This window comes from Microcaecilia unicolor, chromosome 13, assembly GCF_901765095.1.
Source record: "Microcaecilia unicolor chromosome 13, aMicUni1.1, whole genome shotgun sequence".
NCBI classification, from domain to species: Eukaryota; Metazoa; Chordata; class Amphibia; order Gymnophiona; family Siphonopidae; genus Microcaecilia; species Microcaecilia unicolor.
This window is the reverse complement of record NC_044043.1, coordinates 27,730,128-27,751,779: the sequence shown is the minus strand read 5'-3', so window position 1 is coordinate 27,751,779 and position 21,652 is coordinate 27,730,128. Positions and strand designations below refer to the sequence as shown.

At 49.2% G+C, this 21,652-nt stretch overlaps 1 protein-coding gene across 1 annotated transcript in view; it reads right to left on the bottom strand.

The window, feature by feature from the left end:
- Positions 1 to 21,652, bottom strand: part of LOC115482645 (protein unc-45 homolog B-like) — a 249,113-nt gene that overhangs the window by 226,241 nt on the left and 1,220 nt on the right. Inside the window, 1 exon segment of the mRNA XM_030222599.1 lies at positions 11,472 to 11,635. Coding sequence (XP_030078459.1) covers positions 11,472 to 11,633 — 162 coding nt within the window. The 5' untranslated portion in view covers positions 11,634 to 11,635.

Here is a 21,652-nt window from a genome sequence, read left to right as displayed (position 1 = left end):
AGCCACTTTAAGACCTGTCCTGAAATCCCTAAACTGTTTAATTTATACAACAGAATATTAGGATCAACTGTATTGAACACTTGCAACAATATCATGGCTCTTCCTTTCTTCCTGGCATCTGACACAAGTGCAAATAATAGAGATTGTACTATGAAAGGGTCTGAATTCAAGCAGTCGTGGAGGGCATTTTCGAAAGGGAAGTCCAAGTTTGATAAGGATCTTCTCGCAAAACGTCCCCATCCAGGGGCGGGGAAACCTGTATTTTCAAAACAAGATGAACGTTCATCTTTCGTTTCGATAATATGGTCAGGGACGCCCAAATTCTGAAATTTGGTCGTCCTTAGAGATGGTCATCCCTAGACTTGGTCATTTCTGATTTTTGGCGATAATGGAAACCAAGGACATCCATCTCAGAAATGACCAAATGCAAGCCATTTGGTCAGGGTCCCCCTGACATGCCAGAACACCAACCAAGCGAGCACCCTAGGGGGCACTGCAGTGGACTTCATAAATTGCTCCCAGGTACATAGCTCCCTTACCTTGGGTGCTCAGCCCCCCCAACCCCCCCTAAAACTCACTACCCCCAAATGTACACCACTACCATAGCCCTTACGGGTGAAGGGGAGCACCTAGATGTGGGTACAGTGGGTTTCTGGTGGGTTTTGGAGGGCTCACTGTTTCCTCCACAAACTTAACAAGTAGGGGGGGATGGGGCTGGGTCCGCCTGCCTGAAGTGCACTGCACCCACTAAAACTGCTCCAGGGACCTGCATACTGTTGTGATGGAGCTGAGTATGACATCTGAGGCTGGCAATCAATATTTTTAAAGATGTTTTTTTGAGGGTGGGAGGGGGTTAGTGACCACTGGGGGAGTAGGGAGAGGTCATCCCCGATTCTCTCCAGTGGTCATCTGGTCATTTCGGGCACCTTTTCGTGCTGTGGTCGTAAGAAAAATACGACCAGGTAAAGTCGTCCAAGTGTTCGTCAGGGACGTCCTTGTTTCTTTTAATTATGGGTCGAGGACGTCCTAGTGTTAGGCATGCCCAAGTCCTGCCTTCGCTATGCCTCCAATACACCCCCTTGAACTTTGGCTATCCCTGCGACGGAAAGCAGTTGGGAACGTCGAAAATCGGCTTTCGATTATACCGATTTGGACCCTGTGAGAAGGGCGCCCATCTTGCGATTTATGTCGAAAAATGGGTGTCTTTCTCTTTCGAAAATGAGCCCAATAGTGCCCAAAAATTCTGCTAACATTTCTGTTACAAAAGTCTTTGATAGTTTTGCTAACAAATGAATGCTTGGAACAGGTCTAAAGTTTGATGTTGGCTCAGGTCCAAATTTGCTTGTTTAGGAATTGAAGTCATTAGTGTACCCCCTAAGCCATTTAAGAGAAAGGGCAGCCGGATGAGATCACTTGATGGACTGAGGAGAGAGGAAGTGTTTGCTCTGCTCCTCTTAACTCGATGCCCTCAACCGCCCCAAAAACTGCATTAAAAGCGAAAAAACACAAAAAGAATTACGCGGAGGTTGGCGAGCATATGGACCTGTATGTGATCCGGAGAACCTCGGTGATGCCCGGTAAAACTAATAAGAAAGAAACAGAAAAGCAGCGCGGAGCGGAAGAGGCCAAGATGGCGCCGAGCCCGATGACCCCAGTGGCCCCGACGTTGTTTGCGGCTTCACAACTCCTGCAACTTACTGAAGCAGTGAAGGAGGCTACGTCACCCCAACTAGCACAAATCACAGAAAAACTCACAGGCCTCGAAACAGTACTGGAAGATACAACGAGGCGCACTGGGGAGCTGGAGGGACGAGTCGCCGCTTTGGAGAGCACGGAACCCGCTCTGCATGAAATGCTTCAACAGCTGCAACAAAAAATAGCACTGCAAGCGCAACAAATTGACGACCTGGAAAACAGGTCGAGGAGATCAAATTTGCGGCTAGTGGGAATACCGGAATCGGTGCCAGATAGCACATTGTCAACTCTATTGGAAAGGTGGATGCAGGCGGAATTTGCCCTTTCAGACAGTGTGGGCCCGTTGTGCCTCGAGAGAGCCCACCGGTGGGCCGGAAAACGGGTGAAAAGAAAAGAACCGCCCGCGAGTGGTAATTATTAAAGTACATAACTTTATTCATAAGTCAGAGATTTTGCGGGGCGCACGTCTCAAATGGGACACACTGGAATACGAGGGGAACAAAGTGAGAATTTTCCAAGATTACTCAATGCTGGTGCAGGAGAAACGAAGAGCTTATGGACAAATTTGCAAGCGACTGGCGGAAAAGAAGCAAAGGTTCATGCTTAATTATCCAGCTCAACTAAAAGATATGTTGAATGGCACTTGGAAAACATTTACATCGCCAGAAGAAGCAACTGAGAATTTGAGAAAAATGAGTACTGGAGAACCGCTGGACACTTGAAACAGAGTACATGGGCGCTGGAGAACACAACCTGGGCAAACGGGCATCACCCTGAGCTAACCAGGTACAATTCCTCGTTACAGGAGGAAATTAGGTGTATCACGGGTCACGGGAGTTCTAGGAACGGTTTGAGTATGAGTTATAGTGGGGACTTAGGTTGAGGGACGGGGCCATCAATTCGATCTTACTTCCACATTCAAGAGAATGGTGGGACAGTTAGGGGGAAGGAAGGGGGGGGGTTTGGGAGAGGGGACGGGAGGGAATAGGCGGGGATGAGGGAGGGGCAAGGCACCATAGAGTTAATGAGCAGAGGGAAAGGAGTAGAGGTAGAAGGGAGCGTAGGGGGAATGGGTGGAGCTGTTCAACTGTAGAAGGAGAATAATTTCATGGCAGTATGACCCAACCTAAAACAACGAGATTTATAACATGGAGCGTGGGGGGGTTTCTCAAATTAAAAAAAGCAAAATCTTAACAGCACTTAAAAGACACAAGGCGGATGTAGCCTGTTTGCAAGAGACACGACTCACAGCAGAAGAGCACCAGAAACTAGCCAGAGATTGGGTGGGGGAGGTGTATGCAGCGTCATCAGAAGGAAGACATGGGGGAGTAGCTATTCTAGTGCGGAAAGGTCTGGCAGCTAAAACGAAATTGTTAGTACAGGATCCTCAGGGCCACTATGTGTTAGTGCGCATGTGGCTTCAAGGCCTGGATTTATTGGTAATGGCAGTGTATGGGCCCAACACCTATGACCAAAGATTTTACCAAGAATTAATTCAACATTGTAATCAGTACTCTAATTTACAACGATTGATAATGAGAGATTTAAACATGGTGGCAGACCCCCAGCTAGACTGCTCAGAGTCACGGAAAGCTCACGGGGGGGGGGGGGGGCCCAGAGCTAGAGCGCTCTCTCTCGTTTTATGGTAGCAACACATACAGTAGATGCCTGGCGCGTCTTGCATTCTGGAGAAAAAGATCTCACCCATATGTCAAGAGCCCATGGCACCCTCTCTCGAATTGATTACATTTTAGTAGGGCAAAAACTATTTCAAAAAGTTTACGCAGTGGAAATAGGGCCTGAAGAAGTAACAGATTATGCCATGGTATGGATAGACTTGGAGCCAGGGAAGTTCTATCAGGGTCAAGCAGGATGGAGATTCCCAACTTATCTGGCGCAGATGCAGACTTTAAAGCATTTGTGAATAAAAATGGGAGGAATTTGCCAGTTATAACAAGCAACATGAGCATAACTCTGAGTTGTATTGGCCAACAGCAAAAGCGGTACCGAGAGGAGATATAATAGCATATGTCTGTGCAAGGAAGAGAAAACTCACAGCAGCTATAGTGCGGCTAGAAGCACGGGCAAGGAGAGCTAAACGGCAATATATCCAAAACCCAACTAAGGAACATAGGGAGAAGTTACAAGCTGCACAAGTGGCACTTAACTCCTTGCTACAGGAAAGGGCACATAAAGGGACTATATATTATAAGTACAGGCTGCAAAGATTTGGAAACAAAACAGGGACCCTGCTTGCCCGAGTGGTTAAAACATGGGGAGGGAATAGAGTGATATCAGCTATAAGACGAGAGAGGTCAAATACATACAAAAAGCGAAAAAATAGCAAAAATATTCCGAGAACATTTCAGCCAAATATACCAAAAATATAAAAGAATAGATAAAGAATCCCTTATAAGCATCACTGCGGAAACCCAGGACAAAGTATCGGCCTGCTCATCCGACATTGCCGCCTGGATGTCCAACCGCCACCTGAAACTGAACATGGCCAAGACCGAGCTTATCGTCTTCCCACCAAAACCCACTTCTCCTCTTCCTCCACTCTCTATCTCAGTCGATAACACCCTCATCCTCCCCGTCTCATCTGCCCGCAACCTCGGAGACATCTTCGACTCCTCCCTCTCCTTCTCTGTGTATATCCAGAAGATAGCCAAGACCTGTCGCTTCTTTCTCTTTAACATCAGCAAAATTCGCCCTTTCCTCTCTGAGCACACCACCCGAACTCTCGTCCACTCTCTCATTACCTCTCGCCTTGACTACTGCAACCTACTCCTCACTGGCCTCCCACTTAACCATCTATCCCCTCTTCAATCCGTTCAGAACTCGGCGGCACGTCTTATATTCCGCCTGGACCGATATGCTCATATCACCACCTCTCCTCAAGACACTTCACTGGCTTCCGATCAGGTACCGCACACAGTTCAAGCTTCTCCTTCTAACCTACAAATGCACTCAATCTGCAGCCCCTCATTACCTCTCTACCCTCATCTCCCCTTACGTTCCCACCCGTAACCTCCGCTCACAGGACAAATCCCTCCTCTCAGTACCCTTCTCCACCACCGCCAACTCCAGGCTCCACCCTTACTGCCTCGCCTCACCCTATGCTTGGAATAAACTTCCTGAGCCCTTACGCCAAGCCCCCTCCCTGCCCATCTTCAAATCCTTGCTCAAAGCCCACCTCTTCAATGTCGCCTTCGGCACCTAAGCTATTCAGGAAATCTAGACTGCCCTAATTTGACTGCCCCTATTTGACTGACTGTACATTTGTCCTTTAGATTGTAAGCTCCTTGAGCAGGGACTGTCCTTCTATGTTAAACTGTACAGCGCTGCGTAACCCTAGTAGCGCTTTAGAAATGTCAAGTAGTAGTAAGCTATTTAGAAGCATCAACGATACCAAAATTCTCTCCCTTGGCATTACAGACTCTCAATGGGTCAATCACTGGCAAAGAACTCCAAGACACCATTAAATCCTTGCCGCTTCATTCCGCCCCAGGCCCAGATGGGTTAACGGGTGAGTTCTATAATATGATACCTCAGAAAGCATTACAAGCGCTGCACGCCTATCTTGAGGACGCAGTAGAGACAGGCAGTTTCCCCGACATAATAACATGGCACTGATAACTCTACTGCCCAAACCAGGGAAAGCAGGGGATAAACCTGAATATTACCGGTCCATCTCGGTCTTGAATGTTGATATAAAAATACTAGCAAAAATACTGGCCTCTAGGTTGGCTAAACATTTACCATATAATAGGGCCTGAGCAAGTGGGATTTGTGAAAGGCAGACATTCCTCCATTAATGTGCGCAAACTGCTGGATGGCAATGAGCTACAGTCAAGTTAATCAAATACCAGCCATCCTCCTAAGCCTTGACACCGAAAAGGCATTTGATAAAATAGGATGGGAGTTCTTGTTTGGAGTGTTACAATATACAGGGCTGGATGGCTGGTATCTACAGGCCGTGCAAACGTTATACACTAAACCTACTGCATCTGTATTAATTAACGGAGTGCGAACAGATTCTATAAAGGAGAAACAGGGGTGATATGATACAGACGTTCAAATATTTGAAAGGTATTAATCCGCAAACTAACCTTTTCTGGAGATGGGAGGGCGGTAGAACGAGAGGACATGATATGAGAGTGAAGCGGGGCAGACTCAAGAAAAATGTCAGGAAGTATTTTTTCACGGAGAGAGTGGTAGATACTTGGAATGCCCTCCCACGGGAAGTGGTGGAGATGAAAACGGTAGCGGAATTCAAGCATGCGTGGGATAAACATAAAGGAATCCTGTGCAGAAGGAATAGATCCTCAGAAGCTTAGCCGAGATTGGGAGGCAGGGCTGGTGTTTTTATTGTCTATTGAGCCGCTACTTCGCACTCTAAAGAAAGATGAGCAGATAAAGGGCCTGGACATGGGTGGAGAAGTAGTGCAGACTTTGGCATTTGCAGACGATTTGATGATGGTGATGAGAGACCCCCAGAATTCATTGAGACAGCTTTGGGTGCGGATAGTACAATACAGTGCTCTTTCGGGGTTCAAAATCAATGCACACAAATCACATTGGCTCGCCATCTCTCCTGGGGTGGGTGACACAGGGTTAGAGGAGTTGGGAGTGAAGGAATCTGAAGATGCGATCAAGTACTTGGGAGTCCAAATCCCCCAGAACCTAGCTCAGGTGTGTGCCCAGAATGTGAACAGGTTACTGGAGGATATGGCGGACAAATTAAAGTTGTGGCAACCTCTCCCGCTCTCTTTGCTTGGCAACATGATGATCGTGCCCAGATGGTTGTATGTATTTCAAACACTCCCACTCTACCTTCCAAGGAAAGTAGAACGGCAAATAAATAAAATATTGCAGAAATCCCTGTGGAAGGGAAATAAAGCGAAAATTGCTATGCGGATTCTGCAGATCCCAAGAGAATACGGGGGTTTGGGCCTCCTGAGTTTGAGATATTTGACGGTAGCCTGCGGAATTAGACATTTAAATGACTGGTTTTGACAGACAAGTGAATACTCAGCTACACATATGGCATTAAACCTGTTTGGCTCAGACAATTTTACAGGATTCCTGCATGGCAGCAAGCATCACCCCACAGAAGTCCTGCAGAAGTCACATATTTTGCCTACGCTGAGAGCGGTGTGGAAGTGGCCCGGCCCAGTCTCTCGGTGGCCCTGTTAATGTCAGCTGCCTCTGCTGCTAGGTCTTTCCCACAACACAGAATGGATAGAGGTGGCCAGAGGATTTCATCTCAGCTGTCAGTACATGGGATGAGGCATGGTGTGGGAGGCAACACCTGGGTCAGCAATAAAGGAACAGTGAGGGCACTTTTAAAAAAAATTAACCCCCCTGTTTACTAAGCTGTGCACTAATGCCGACACAGCCTGTTCACTTTGAATGGGCTGTGTTGGCATTGCCAAGCGGTTTAGGAAACAGGGGGTAAGTTTGTAAAGGACAGTGACAGAAAGATATTCTACAAAGAGGAAATGTAGCACTAAAAAAAAGAAAAGAATTGAGTAATACTTTAAACATGTCTCCTAACCCTTAAACATAGAAATGACAGCGGTCTCCAGTTTGCCCAACGGTCTGACTCATTATCAATTCATGATTAAAGCATGAATGAATGTGGTATAAAATATGTATGCATGATCTTGATCTGCCTGACACTATCCTTATGTCCCAGCTACCGGAGTTGCTGTCAAAGTCCTCTCCTGAACATCCTAATCTGTCTTGCCAGACACAGGATACAGAATGTAGAATCTGCCTTAATTCCTCATAGCTGGAGTTGCCGTCTAAGCACCACTCACCACAATCAACATGCATGAGTCATTTAGGTTTTGTTTTATACCATCCTCTTTCTAATTTGGGATCCTCTGTGCATCGCTAACCTTTTTAAAGAAGTGCACATGAGAGGCTTAATCTTAAACACACTTAAACATAGACATTTTGGCCCCAATATTCAGACCACGGGAGACAGCTGGTCTCCTGCGATCTCTGCTAAACCAGAATATTCAATGCCAGGCCATTTCTGGCAACTGGCATTGAATACCCAGGGGGTTTTTGGGGCGGTTTGACAAAAACCGGCAATGTTGATACTCAAACATAGCTGGTTGTCTTTAAACTGGCCAAAGATATACCAGGGTTTGATGCAGCTAAATATGAATGCTAAACCTGATTTAAAAACTTGCGGATAGCTGGTGATATCTCATGATATAACTGGTTATCCCCCTTGGACTATCGAAGGATAGCTGGTTAAGTACTATTTAACCAGTCAGCATTCATTCTGACTGGTTAAATAGCGCTAAATATCCGGTGGTTTGTACCCTCCCACCCAAGTGGGGGCACTTTTTTTGAACACAGCAGGGAAGGATCCCTTCACACTGAATCTCTGGTACAGCTGCAAAAGCTGCCTCCCTCCCCCCAGTATCTCTGTTACTGATGGTAATACACTCCAGGGAATTATACAGAGTGGAGAAGTAGCCTAGTGGTTAGTGCAGCAACCTGAGAACCAGGTAACTGGATTTGATGCAAACTTCATAAAAATGCTCCCAGGTACACATATCACGTTTGCTCCCTTATCTTGTCCCCTGAACCCTCCAAAACCCATCACCCCCCATTGTACACCACTATAATAGCCCTTATGGGTGAAGGGGGCACCTATATATGGGTACAGTAGGGTTTTGGTAATTTTTGGTGGGGTCAGAGTCTCCACTACAGGGAGTTAGGGACCTGAGCAGTGGCGTAGCGAGGGCGGCTGACACCCGGGTCGGGTCGCTGCTGCGCACCCCCCCCCCCCCAGGTGCAGCACGGCGCACAGCAGCACCCCCCCCCTCGGAGTGTATTCTTACCAGTGGCGCTCTGCCCCGAGTGCATGTTGTCGTTGGGAGCTGCGTCGGCTCCGCTGGTTCCCTGCTCTCTCTGCCCCGGAACAGGAAGTAACCTGTTCCGGGGCAGAGAGAGCAGGGAAGCAGCAGAGCCAACACCCCCCCCCCCCCCCAGCGGCGTGCACCCGGGGCGGACCGCCCCACCACCCCCGAGTCCTGTATTCCATACTGCACTGTACCCAACTTCACAGGCTGTCACAGAGGCTAATAAAGTCATGTTTTTATTCACATTTTTTTTTGGGGGGGGGGGGGGGGGTTGGAGTCACTGACCACTGGGGAGGTATTGGGGGGGAGGGTCAACCCTGATTCCCTCCCAGTGGTCATCTAAGGCACCTTTTTCTACCTTATTTATTATTTGTTCCATTTGTATCCCACATTTTCCCACCTATTTGTAGGCTCAATGTGGCTTACATAGTACCGTAAAGGCATTCGCCAAGTCCGGTAGAGAGAAATACAAGGTTATGTTGTGGTCGAGTAACGTAGGTGTGTTTCAGGCACCATGGGGGGGCGAAAAGAGGGAAGGTTGTATATTGTTCAGTACAATCATTGGTTTTGCTGTGTTGCCAAGTCTAGTAATTTATGTTGGGTCGGTAGGGTATGCCTTTTTGAACAGGTTGGTTTTTAGTGATTTCCTGAAGTTTAGATGGTCATAGATTGTTTTCACAGCTTTTGACAGTGTGTTCCATAGTTGTGTAGGAGAAGCTGGATGCATAGGTTGCTTTGTATTTGAGTCCTTTGCAATTTGGATAGTGGAGGTTTAGGTATGTTCGTGATGATCCGGTTCTGGTTCTGGTTGGTAGATCTGTGAGTTGTTCTTTACATCTCGCATAGATTCCGTTGCAGTAGTCTGCATGGCTTAGAACCATTGATTGTAAAAACAGGTCTAGCTCAAAATGTCTTAGTTTTATTTCTAGACAGTTTTGTTTTGTGCCCAAAGTCTTAGGAATGCTCAAATCCCGCCCTTAACATGCCCCTGACATGAGATTTGGATGCATTGCAGAAGAATAGCATAGAAAAACGTCTGAAAAATAGATTTCGAAAATACTGATTTGGACGTTTTTGTGAGAAAAACATCCAAATGCTGCTTTATGCCACTTTTTAGATGTTTTCTCTTTTGAAAATGTGCCTCTGAGTTAGCAGAATAGAAATGATATATTACATTACACTACTGAAATATCTATTTCTGAAACTGAGCAAGCAGGAAGAATAAAGTTCTATGCTTGGAATCAACCAGGTCTGCTGCCTGTGTGTGAAATCGGTGCAATGTGCCTTCAAAAGAGAGACACCAGGGGAGTCTGAGCCTTCCCTCAACTGCAATATCTAGATTCCAGACTCAGGGTCTACCCTGGCTGAATTCCAGAGCAAACTGGAGTCTGTGGCCCCTGGCTGACCACTGTCACCCTGAGGACGGACGTCCTTCGAACAGGACAGATCTAATTGCACTGGAAGCCCAAAGGAATAAGGAGGGGTGGGGTGCTGTGCACTTCTAGTGATTAACAGCAGCAGCCATACAAAGCATTGAGGGGCCTATTTGAGGAGTAGACTCGTGGAGTGAACTTTGATCCTGGGGAACTGGGTTTGATTCCCACAGCAACAACTCCTATTCCCTTTCTCTTAACGCACAAGAACTGCAAAATTTAGGGTACATTAGGTTCAAAAGCTCTGCGGTAACTATTGAAGGCATTCCCAACATTTTTGGCATGGCAGTTAGCTACACCTCATCTACAGAGAAACGGGTGCAATGTGCATACAGAGATCTGAAAATGACGTTTCTGTGTGCACTTTCATTCCCTGCTCATGTGTGTGTGTGTATAAAGGTATACACACTGTGACAATAATTAAATCGTATTTTTATATACCGTATTTTTCAGACTATAAGACGCACCGGACCATAAGACGCACCTAGGTTTTAGAGGAGGGAAATAGGAAAAAAAAATTTTTCCTTTTTCCCTCCTCTAAAACCTAGGTGCTCCGGTGCGTCTTGTCCGAGTTTTGGATCGCCGTCCCCTACTTACGCGATGCCATGTTCCTGGTGGTCTAGTGACGTCGGGGCAGGAAAGAGCCCCCTCTTCCTGCCCATCGCGCTGCTCTCCGTGCTCCTGACTGCTTCCTGACGGTCTCGGCGATATCGCCGAGACCGTCAGGAAGCAGTCAGGAGCACGGAGAGCAGCGCGATGGGCAGGAAAGAGGGGGCTCTTTCCTGCCCCGACGTCACTAGACCACCAGGGAACATGGCATCGCGTAAGTAGGGGACGGCAATCCAAAACTCGCTACCTTCGGACTATAAGACGCACCCCCCATTTTCCTCCCAAATTTTGGGGAAAAAAAGTGAGTCTTATAGTCCGAAAAATACGGTAATTCTTTCTGCACCGTGCTAGCAGAAGCCTGCCTCAGACTACAGGGGCGTAGCCAGACACCCAATTCTGGGTGGGCCTGGGCCCAAGATGGGTTGGCAGAAGAACCTCTCCGCATCCCACAGGTAATATGGTCTTTCCTTCTCTCACCTGCATGTCATATGGTTTCTCAAACATCTCCCCTCTCCTACATACCTTTTAAATAGCAGATTTTCACTGGCAGCGAGCAGCAACTAATGCACACTGCTCATATTGGCGCCACAGCCTTCCCACTGATGCAACTTCCTGTTTCCGCATAGGTGGGAATATGTCAGAGGGAAGGCTGTGGGGCCGGTGCGAGTAGTATGTATCAGTCGCTGCTTGCTGCAGGCGAAGATCTGCTATTTACAAGGTATTCAGGAGGGACAGTTGTTGGGCTTGGGAATCCCTGACAGTCACATCATAGGTTACTACCCAGGCCCACCCTTGGCTACGCCACTGCTCAAACACCTCTGCATTTTCAGAGCTTTTAGTACCTTACCTTCTTCAGGTAGCAGGCAGCCCGATTTCTATAAAGCACCGCCTGTATCTTCTTGTCACTAATCAGCTTGAGCGCTTTGCTGTAACTCTCAATGGCACGTTCGTAATCACTGGCCTGGAAAAACTTGTTGCCTTCCTCCTTTAACTGAATTGGATCCTCCATTTCTTAAAGGAGAGAAAAAGAATTGCCCATCATGTTAGAAATTTGACCACTTATCATTAGAGCAAGATGTTGTACAATTAAGCAATAAAAAATGGCATAGTGACCATTAGTGAGGCCTTGTAGGACACATGAGGCTGAGGGTTGGAGGTTTCCATGTTTACAATTTCATAGATAGCTACCCTCCCTGCACCATCGTCTCACCCACGCATTGAGACTCCGGAGCGCTGCCTGTCTCTTGGGCCCTGTGCACGGAACAGGTAGCACTTCAGAAAATCCGAGTGTATTCTATAACAATGTATGTAACTTAATATGCTAATTAGTGTTGTTAACAGCACTTAACAAGGAATAATGTGCACTAATTAACAATAATTAGAACTTTGCACAACTTGCTAAGCGTAACTGTAACATAGAGGGGCATAATTGAACGAAAACGTCTATCTCCATGGGCGTTTATCTCCGAGAACGGGTCAGTGAAGGGGCGGACCGAACCGTATGTTCGAAAAAAAAATAGACGTCCATGTTTTATTCGACAATTTGTGAGCTGGGCGTTTTTGTTTTTCAGTGATATGGAAAATGAAGCGCCCAGCTCAAAAACGAATAAATCCAAGGCATTTGTTCGTGGGAGGGGCCAGGATTCGTAGTGCACGGTCCCCCTCACATGCCAGGATACCAACCGGGCACCCTAGGGGGCAACTTTTACAAAAACAAAAAAAAAAGGTAAAAGAGCTCCCAGGTGCATAGCACCCTTCCCTTGTGTGTTGAGACCCCCAAATCCCCCTCAAAACCCACTGCCCACAAGTCTAACACCATTACTATAGCCCTAGGGGTGAAGGGGGGGCACCTACATGTGGGTACAGTGGGTTTGGGGGGGTTGGACAACTAAGCATTAAGCAGCACAATTGTAACGGGTAGGGGGGGATGGGCCTGGGTCCACCTGCCTGAAGTCCACTGCACCCCCTAACAACTGCTCCAGGGACCTGCATACTGCTGCCAGGGAGGTGGGTATGACATTTGAGGGTGAAAAATAAAAAAGTTGTGAAACATCGTTTTTTGTGGTGGGAGGGGGTTAGTGACCACTGGGGGAGTCAGGGGAGGTCATCCCCGATTCCCTCTGGGGGTAATCTGGTCATTAGGGCACTTTTTGGGGCCTTATTCGTGAAAAAAACAGGGTCCAGGAAAAGTGCCCTAAATTCTAGCTACAAACGCATACTTTTTTCCATTATCGGCGAAAGGCGTCCATCTCTCCTCGGCCGATAACCACGCCCCAGTTCCACCTTAGCCACGCCTCGACACTCCCCCGTCAACTTTGTACGCTTTCCGCGATGGAGTGCAGTTGAAAACGTCCAAATCGGCTTTCCATTATACCGATTTATTCGTTTTTGTGAGATAAACGTCTATCTCCCAATTTGGGTCGAAATCTAGGCGTTTTTCTCTTTCAATTATAAGGTGGATAGTGTGCACAGGAAAAAGGGGGCATGGTTATAGGCGGGGAAACGGGCATTTGCTGATGTTATAGAGAAAGAAGCGACAGGTCTTGGCTGTCTGGTGGATATGGGCAGAGAAGGAGAGGGAGGAGTCAAAGATGACTCTGAGGTTGCGGGCAGATGAGACGGGGAGGATTAGGGTGTTGTTGACTGAAATAGAGAGTGGAGGGAGAGGAGAAGTGGGTTTGGGTGGAAAGACAATGAGCTTGGTCTTGGCCATGTTCAGTTTCAGGTGGTGGTTGGACATCCAGGCGCAGCTTATAGAATAGGCTTGAGCAGAAATGTTTTCCACACTGAATTTTTAGGCACCATATATAAAATCCCGCCCCCCCCCCCCCCCCCACATGATGTCGAAGTCTGAACTGAGACGTTTTGCCAAAAACATCTCAAAGAAATGTATAGCTCACAGCCATAACTGAACCAGAAAAATATTTACATTTTTGGTTTGATTATGGCTTCAAGCTTGACATTTCATGCTCAACATCTCTATCTTTAAGTACCATTAAAAAAAAAAAGAAATCCCAGGGAAAAACATAGAAAAACAAGCTATAGGGATGTCTGTCTGGCAGCATTCCTAGTGAACTGGACACACTGACCTCTCAGCAGTGCAGAGGGGCAGTCTTAGTGGTAAGTGGAGTGGACTTCACAAAAAAGAACCCAGGCACAAATCCTGCCCCCTCCAGAGACAGAGAAAACCTACTGTCCCTAACTACAGTAGCCCCCAGACTTGCAGGTCACTTATATATTTAGGTACAGGAGGGATCCATATTGTAAATGAAAGTGGGAATTAAACCTGGGTCCCATTGTTCACTGTCCACTAGGCTACACCATCCACATGCTTGCTGCTTTCTTAGGAATGGGCGTAATATCTGGAGTGGTCACTGACCCCCTCCCAACCCCCAAAGCTGTGACATTGACAGTACATATCAGGCTACATAAGAGGGGGTCATGCCTACAGTGATCAGTTATGGTACCTTTTTTTTTTTTTTTACTTAGTCATGACTGAAACAGATCTAGATAAAAATGTAATTCTTTTCTGACCTGAACCTTTTTTTTCTCTTCCATTATCGCAGAAAAACATCTAGTTCAAGCCCACCCAAGTCCCACTCAAAGCATGCCTGCAATGCACCCCCGTCCCCTTGCTATTTGGCCAAACTTAACGTAAAACATCCTAATTCTGCCTTTTCAAAAATCGTGATTTAGACATTTTGGTGAGAAAACTATCCATCAACCAACCACTCTATGCCACTTTTGAGATGTTTTCCTCTTTTTGAAAATGAGTTCCAGTGCCCCCAAATAGATTAACAGCAACACAGTAGTAATGACAACAGTAAACATAAACCTTAAAACAGAACCTCAGGGGCCCTTTAACAAACTGAAGTAAAGTCATTCCCAGATTTCCAATTTTTTCAATTAATGGCCGCAGGCTAATTTTCCCATTAGTGCATGAGCCCTACCGTCACCTATTCTGTAGGCTGTAAGGGCTCATGTGCTTAACCACACGCTAATCCGTTAATGTGCAGCAATGTAGCTCTGCTAACCGATTAGTGCAGAGCATGCCTACTCTCTGCCCTCAGACCCACACCCAGTGCTAAAAAAATTAACCCCCAGATTTGCCGATCCCAAACATTGGAACGACCGCCGGCCACTGAAGGTAGTTCTGTCTGGAGCGCGCATTCCAGAAAATGTTTTTTTCTCTAGCGCAGCACTAACCTGGTGATAATCGGTTGCCATGGGAGCCCTTTTCCCCCGCAGCTTAATAAAAGGACCCCTAAATTAGTACCAATAATTGGGTGCTAATTGGAGCTAATTGTCACCAATTTGGAACTGGGCACACTAGGACCGCTGAGAGACAAAGCTGGACCAGGGCAAAAAAATCTTCAGGGCCCCACCATCACCGCTGCTGACAAACCATTCTGTCGCTATTGCTCCCTCCCAACCGCCTCCTGCTACTGCTCTCCCCCCACCACCACCACTGCTGCTTTTCTCCCCTTCCTTCCTCCTCCCCACTGGCAGTGATTCACAGTCAAAGACCATCTCCGCAGCCTTACGCCTTACTTCTGCCATGTCCCACCCGCTGTACTTCTAAACAGGAAGTTGCAGTAGAGAGGGCAGGACACAGAAGGAAGGCCATGGAGATGGCCTCTGACTGTGATCGCTGAAGGCTACAGGATCCTGTATGTGACACCTGTGGGGAGGAGGAGATTTGTTTACCGCAGAAACAAAATTTTTTACCATTCCCACGGGGTGGTAAAAAGTTTTGTTCCCGTGTCCGTGGTGATTGTCACTGCCCTCTGAAGTCCTGGTGCCGGGCCTTCCTTGGAAGCTAGGTCCGGAGAATTTTGCTCCCCTTGGCAGCCCTGGGGCACACATGCAGCCCAAAAGGGGGCATGGATGGGTTGGGGCAGTGTTCTAGAATACTGGGGATGTTTGCCCAAATTGGGTGCCGGGAATTATACTGGTTTCAGCACCCAATTTGGACACCGACACTGGCACGCAATGTTATCCTGTAATGGGTGCTCAGCACCGAGCATCATTTACTGAATCTAGCCCCAAATCTATTTTTTTAGCACATGGGTAGCATACGTTGATCCCAAAATTACTGCAGGATGCCTGAGCACTCCCCTTAGTAAGTCAGTATAAGCTGTGGTAAGCACACATTAGTGCTTACCGCAACTTAGTAAAAAGGGCCCTTAGAAATGTGACTATTAATATATATAATAGTGTTAAAACATCCATAATTCCCCAATCCCCTACAATAAATTTAAAAAAAATTCCTAAGATCAGCATTGCCATCCATTTAAACTAAAATAACTCTTTCACCTTCCCCCCTCCTTTCACCAACATTATCTCTAAGAGGTCCTTTCACGCTAATGGATTTAGCGTGCATAATTAATTAGTGTGTAAATGCCATAAAGCTCTTAGGAATACAATGGGCAGCACAGCATGCTAACAATTAGCATGTACTAAATCCGTTAGCGTCCCTTAGTAAAAGAGCCCCTCAATGTTCCCAGACTCAACACAAAAAGCGAATGCTACATACCTGTAGAAGGTATTCTCCAAGGACAGCAGGCTGATTGTTCTCACTGATGGGTGACGTCCACGGCAGCCCCCTCCAATCGGAAACTTCACTAGCAAAGGCCTTTGCTAGTCCTCGTGCGCCGATGCGCACCGCGCATGCGCGGCCGTCTTCCCGCCCGAACCGGCTCGTGTTCGTCAGTCCCGTACATAGCAAAACAAAGACAAGAGAAAACACAACTCCAAAGGGGAGGCGGGCGGGTTTGTGAGAACAATCAGCCTGCTGTCCTCGGAGAATACCTTCTACAGGTATGTAGCATTCGCTTTCTCCGAGCACAAGCAGGCTGCTTGTTCTCACTGATGGGGTATCCCTAGCCCCCAGGCTCACTCAAAACAACAACCATGGTCAATTGGGCCTCGCAACGGCGAGGACATAACTGAGATTGACCTAACAATTTTTCCAACTAACTGAGAGTGTAGCCTGGAACAGAATAAACATGGGCCTAGGGGGGTGGAGTTGGATTCTAAACCCCGAACAGATTCTGAAGCACTGACTGCCCGAACCGACTGTCGCGTCGGGTATCCTGCTGCAGGCAGTAATGAGATGTGAATGTGTGGACATATGACCACATCGCAGCTTTGCAAATCTCTTCAATAGTGGTTGACTTCAAGTGGGCTACCGACGCTGCCATGGCTCTAACATTATGAGCCGTGACATGACCCTCAAGAGCCAGCCCAGCCTGGGCGTAAGTGAAGGAAATGCAATCTGCTAGCCAATTGGACATGGTGCGTTTCCCCACAGCCACTCCTCTCCTGTTGGGATCAAAAGAAACAAACAATTGGGCGGACTGTCTGTTGGGCTGTGTCCGCTCCAGATAGAAGTCCAATGCTCTTTTGCAGTCCAATGTGTGCAGCTGACGTTCAGCAGGGCAGGAATGAGGACGGGGAAAGAATGTTGGCAAGACAATTGACTGGTTCAGATGGAACTCCGACACAACCTTTGGCAAGAACTTAGGGTGAGTGCGGAGGACTACTCTGTTATGATGAAATTTGGTGTAAGGGGCCTGGGCTACCAGGGCCTGAAGCTCACTGACTCTACGAGCTGAAGTAACTGCCACCAAGAAAATGACCTTCCAGGTCAAGTACTTCAGATGGCAGGAGTTCAGTGGCTCAAAAGGAGGTTTCATCAGCTGGGTGAGAACGACATTGAGATCCCATGACACTGTAGAAGGTTTGACGGGGGGCTTTGACAAAAGCAAACCTCTCATGAAGCGAACAACTAAAGGCTGTCCTGAGATCGGTTTACCTTCCACACGGTAATGGTATGCACTGATTGCACTAAGGTGAACCCTTACAGAGTTGGTCTTAAGACCAGACTCAGACAAGTACAGAAGGTATTCAAGCAGGGTCTGTGTAGGACAAGAGCGAGGGTCTAGGGCCTTGCTGTCACACCAGACGGCAAACCTCCTCCATAGAAAGAAGTAACTCCTCTTAGTGGAATCTTTCCTGAAAGCAAGCAAGATGCGGGAGACACCCTCTGACAGACCCAAGAAGGCAAAGTCTACGCTCTCAACATCCAGGCCGTGAGAGCCAGAGACTGGAGGTTGGGATGCAGAAGCGCCCCTTCGTCCTGTGTGATGAGGGTCAGAAAACACTCCAATCTCCACGGTTCTTCGGAGGATAACTCCAGAAGAAGAGGGAACCAGATCTGACGAGGCCAAAAGGGAGCAATCAGAATCATGGTGCCCCGGTCTTGCTTGAGTTTCAACAAGGTCTTCCCGACCAGAGGTATGGGAGGATAAGCATACAGGAGACCCTCCCCCCAGTCCAGGAGGAAGGCATCCAGTGCCAGTCTGCCGTTGGCCTGAAGCCTGGAACAGAACTGAGGGACCTTGTGGTTGGCTCGAGATGCAAAGAGATCTACCAAGGGGGTGCCCCACACCTGGAAGATCTGTCGCACCACTCGGGAGTTGAGCGACCACTCGTGAGGTTGCATAATCCTGCTCAGTCTGTCGGCCAGACTGTTGTTTACGCCTGCCAGGTATGTGGCTTGGAGCACCATGCCCTGACGGCGAGCCCAAAGCCACATGCTGACGGCTTCCTGACACAGGGGGCGAGATCCGGTGCCCCCCTGCTTGATGTAATACATGGCAACCTGGTTGTCTGTCTGAATTTGGATAATTTGGTGGGACAACCGATCTCTGAAAGCCTTCAGAGCATTCCAGACCGCTCGTAACTCCAGGAGATTGATCTGCAGATCGCGTTCCTGGAGGGACCAGCTTCCTTGGGTGTGAAGCCCATCGACATGAGCTCCCCACCCCAGGAGAGACGCATCCGTAGTCAGCACTTTTTGAGGCTGAGGAATTTGGAAAGGACGTCCCAGGGTCAAATTGGACCAAATCGTCCACCAATACAGGGAGTGGAGAAAACTCGTGGACAGGTGGATCACGCCTTCTAGATCCCCAGCAGCCTGAAACCACTGGGAAGCTGTGATCTGCTGGGACGCTCGCACTCGCAAGACGAGGGACAACAAGTTGTTGGCTCTCGTCTGTGGGAGATAGGCACGAGCCGTCCGAGAATCCAGCAGAGCTCTGTACTGGGAGCAGATCGCATGTGAAGGCGGGCCATGGGAGTCACATGAACTGTGGAGGCCATGTGGCCCAGCAATCTCAACATCTGCCGAGCTGTGATCTGCTGGGACGCTCGCACCCGCGAGACGAGGGACAACAAGTTGTTGGCTCTCGCCTCTGGGAGATAGGCACGAGCCGTCCGAGAATCCAGCAGAGCTCCTATGAATTCGAGTCTCTGCACTGGGAGAAGATGGGACTTTGGATAATTTATCACAAACCCCAGTAGCTCCAGGAGGCGAATAGTCATCTGCATGGACTGTAGAGCTCCTGCCTCGGATGTGTTCTTCACCAGCCAATCGTTGAGATAGGGGAACACGTGCACTCCCAGCCTGCGAAGCGCCGCTGCTACTACAGCCAAGCACTTCGTGAACACTCTGGGCGCAGAGGCGAGCCCAAAGGGTAGCACACAGTACTGGAAGTGACGTGTGCCCAGCTGAAATCGCAGATACTGTCTGTGAGCTGGCAGTATCGGGATGTGCGTGTAGGCGTCCTTCAAGTCCAGAGAGCATAGCCAGTCATTTTCCTGACTCATGGGAAGAAGGGTGCCCAGGGAAAGCATCCTGAACTTTTCCTTGACCAGATATTTGTTCAGGGCCCTTAGGTCTAGGATGGGACGCATCCCCCCTGTTTTCTTTTCCACAAGGAAGTACCTGGAATAGAATCCCAGCCCTTCTTGCCCGGATGGCACGGGCTCGACCTCATTGGCGCTGAGAAGGCCGGAGAGTTCCTCTGCAAGTACCCGCTTGTGCTGGAAGCTGTAGGATTGAGCTCCCGGTGGGCAATTTGGAGGTTTGGAAACCAAATTGAGGGTGTATCCTTGCCGGACTATTTGGAGAACCCACTGGTCGGAGGTTATGAGAGGCCACCTTTGGTGAAAAAGTTTCAACCTCCCCCCGACCGGCAGATCGCCCGGCACTGACACATTGATGTCGGCTATGCTCTGCTGGAGCCAGTCAAAAGCTCGTCCCTTGCTTTTGCTGGGGAGCCGAGGGGCCTTGCTGAGGCGCACGCTGCTGATGAGAGCGAGCGCGCTGGGGCTTAGCCTGGGCCGCAGGCTGTCGGGAAGGAGGATTGTACCTACGCTTACCAGAAGAGTAGGGAACAGTCTTCCTTCCCCCATAAAAACGTCTACCTGAGGAGGTAGAAGCTGAAGGCTGCCGGCGGGAGAACTTGTCGAAAGCGGTATCCCGCTGGTGGAGCTGCTCTACCACCTGTTCGACCTTCTCTCCAAAAATATTGTCCGCTCAGCAAGGCGAGTCTGCAATCCGCTGCTGGATCCTATTCTCCAGGTCGGAGGCACGCAGCCATGAGAGTCTGCGCATCACCACACCTTGAGCAGCGGCCCTGGACGCAACATCAAAGGTGTCATACACCCCTCTGGCCAGGAATTTTCTGCACGCCTTCAGCTGCCTGACCACCTCCTGAAACGGCTTGGCTTGCTCAGGAGGGAGCTTGTCCACCAAGCCAGCCAACTGCCGCACATTGTTCCGCATATGTATGCTCGTGTAGAGCTGGTAAGACTGGATTTTGGCCACGAGCATAGAAGAATGGTAGGCCTTCCTCCCAAAGGAGTCTAAGGTTCTAGAGTCCTTGCCCGGGGGCGCTGAAGCATGCTCCCTATAACTCTTAGCCTTCTTTAGGGCCAAATCCACAACTCCAGAGTCGTGAGGCAACTGAGTGCGCATCAGCTCTGGGTCCCCATGGATCCGGTACTGGGACTCGATCTTCTTGGGAATGTGGGGATTAGTTAGAGGCTTGGTCCAGTTTGCCAGCAATGTCTTTTTAAGGACATGATGCATGGGTACTGTGGACGCTTCCTTAGGTGGAGAAGGATAGTCCAGGAGCTCAAACATTTCAGCCCTGGGCTCGTCCTCCACAACCACCGGGAAGGGGATGGCCGTAGACATCTCCCGGACAAAGGCCGCAAAAGACAGACTCTCGGGAGGAGAAAGCTGCCTTTCAGGGGAGGGAGTGGGATCAGAAGGAAGGCCATCAGACTCCTCGTCAGAGAAATATCTGATGTCCTCCTCCTCCTCCCACGAGGCCTCACCATTGGTATCAGACATAAGTTCATGAACCTGTGTCTGAAGCCGTGCCCAACTCGACTCCGTGGAAACACGGCCACGGTGTGAGCGTCGAGAGGTAGACTCCCTCACCAGCACCGGCGAAGCTCCCTCCGCCGACGTCGTCGGGGAGCCTTCCTGGGAGGCGACCGCAGTCGGTACCGCAAGTGGCACCGATGCTGGAGACCTCACCCCGGGCAAGGGGCCAGCCGGCGCCTCACTCGACGATACCGGTGGCGCAAGCACCCCCGGTACCAGAGGGGAAGGGCGCAACAGCTCTCCCAGTATCTCTGGAAGGACGGCCCGGAGACTCTCGTGCAGGGCGGCTGTGGAGAAAGACATAGAAGCCGATGCAGGTGTCGAAGTCAGAGTCTGTTCCGGGCGCGGAGGATGTTCCGGGCTGTCCACGGTGGAGCGCATCGACACCTCCTGAACAGAGGGTGAGCGGTCCTCCCGGTGCCGATGCCTACTGGGTGCCGACTCCCTCGGCGACCCAGAGCTCTCGGTACCGATGCGGGAAGGAGACCGGTGTCGATGCTTCTTTGACTTTTTCAAACGAAGCATGTCACCGGAACTTCCCGGTACCGACGAGGAGGACGTAGAATCCAACCATTGCTTCCTCGGGGCCGAGGCCAAAGAAGGTCGGTCTCGGGGGGGCTGTACCGCAGGAGCCCTCAGGGTAGGGGGAGACCCACCCGAAGGCTCACCGCCACCAGCAGGGGAATGGACAGCCCTCACCTGCACTCCGGTCGAAGCACCACCGTCCGACGACATCAGCACTAGTGGAGGTCCCGGTACCACCAACGCCGACGCAGCCTTCCGAT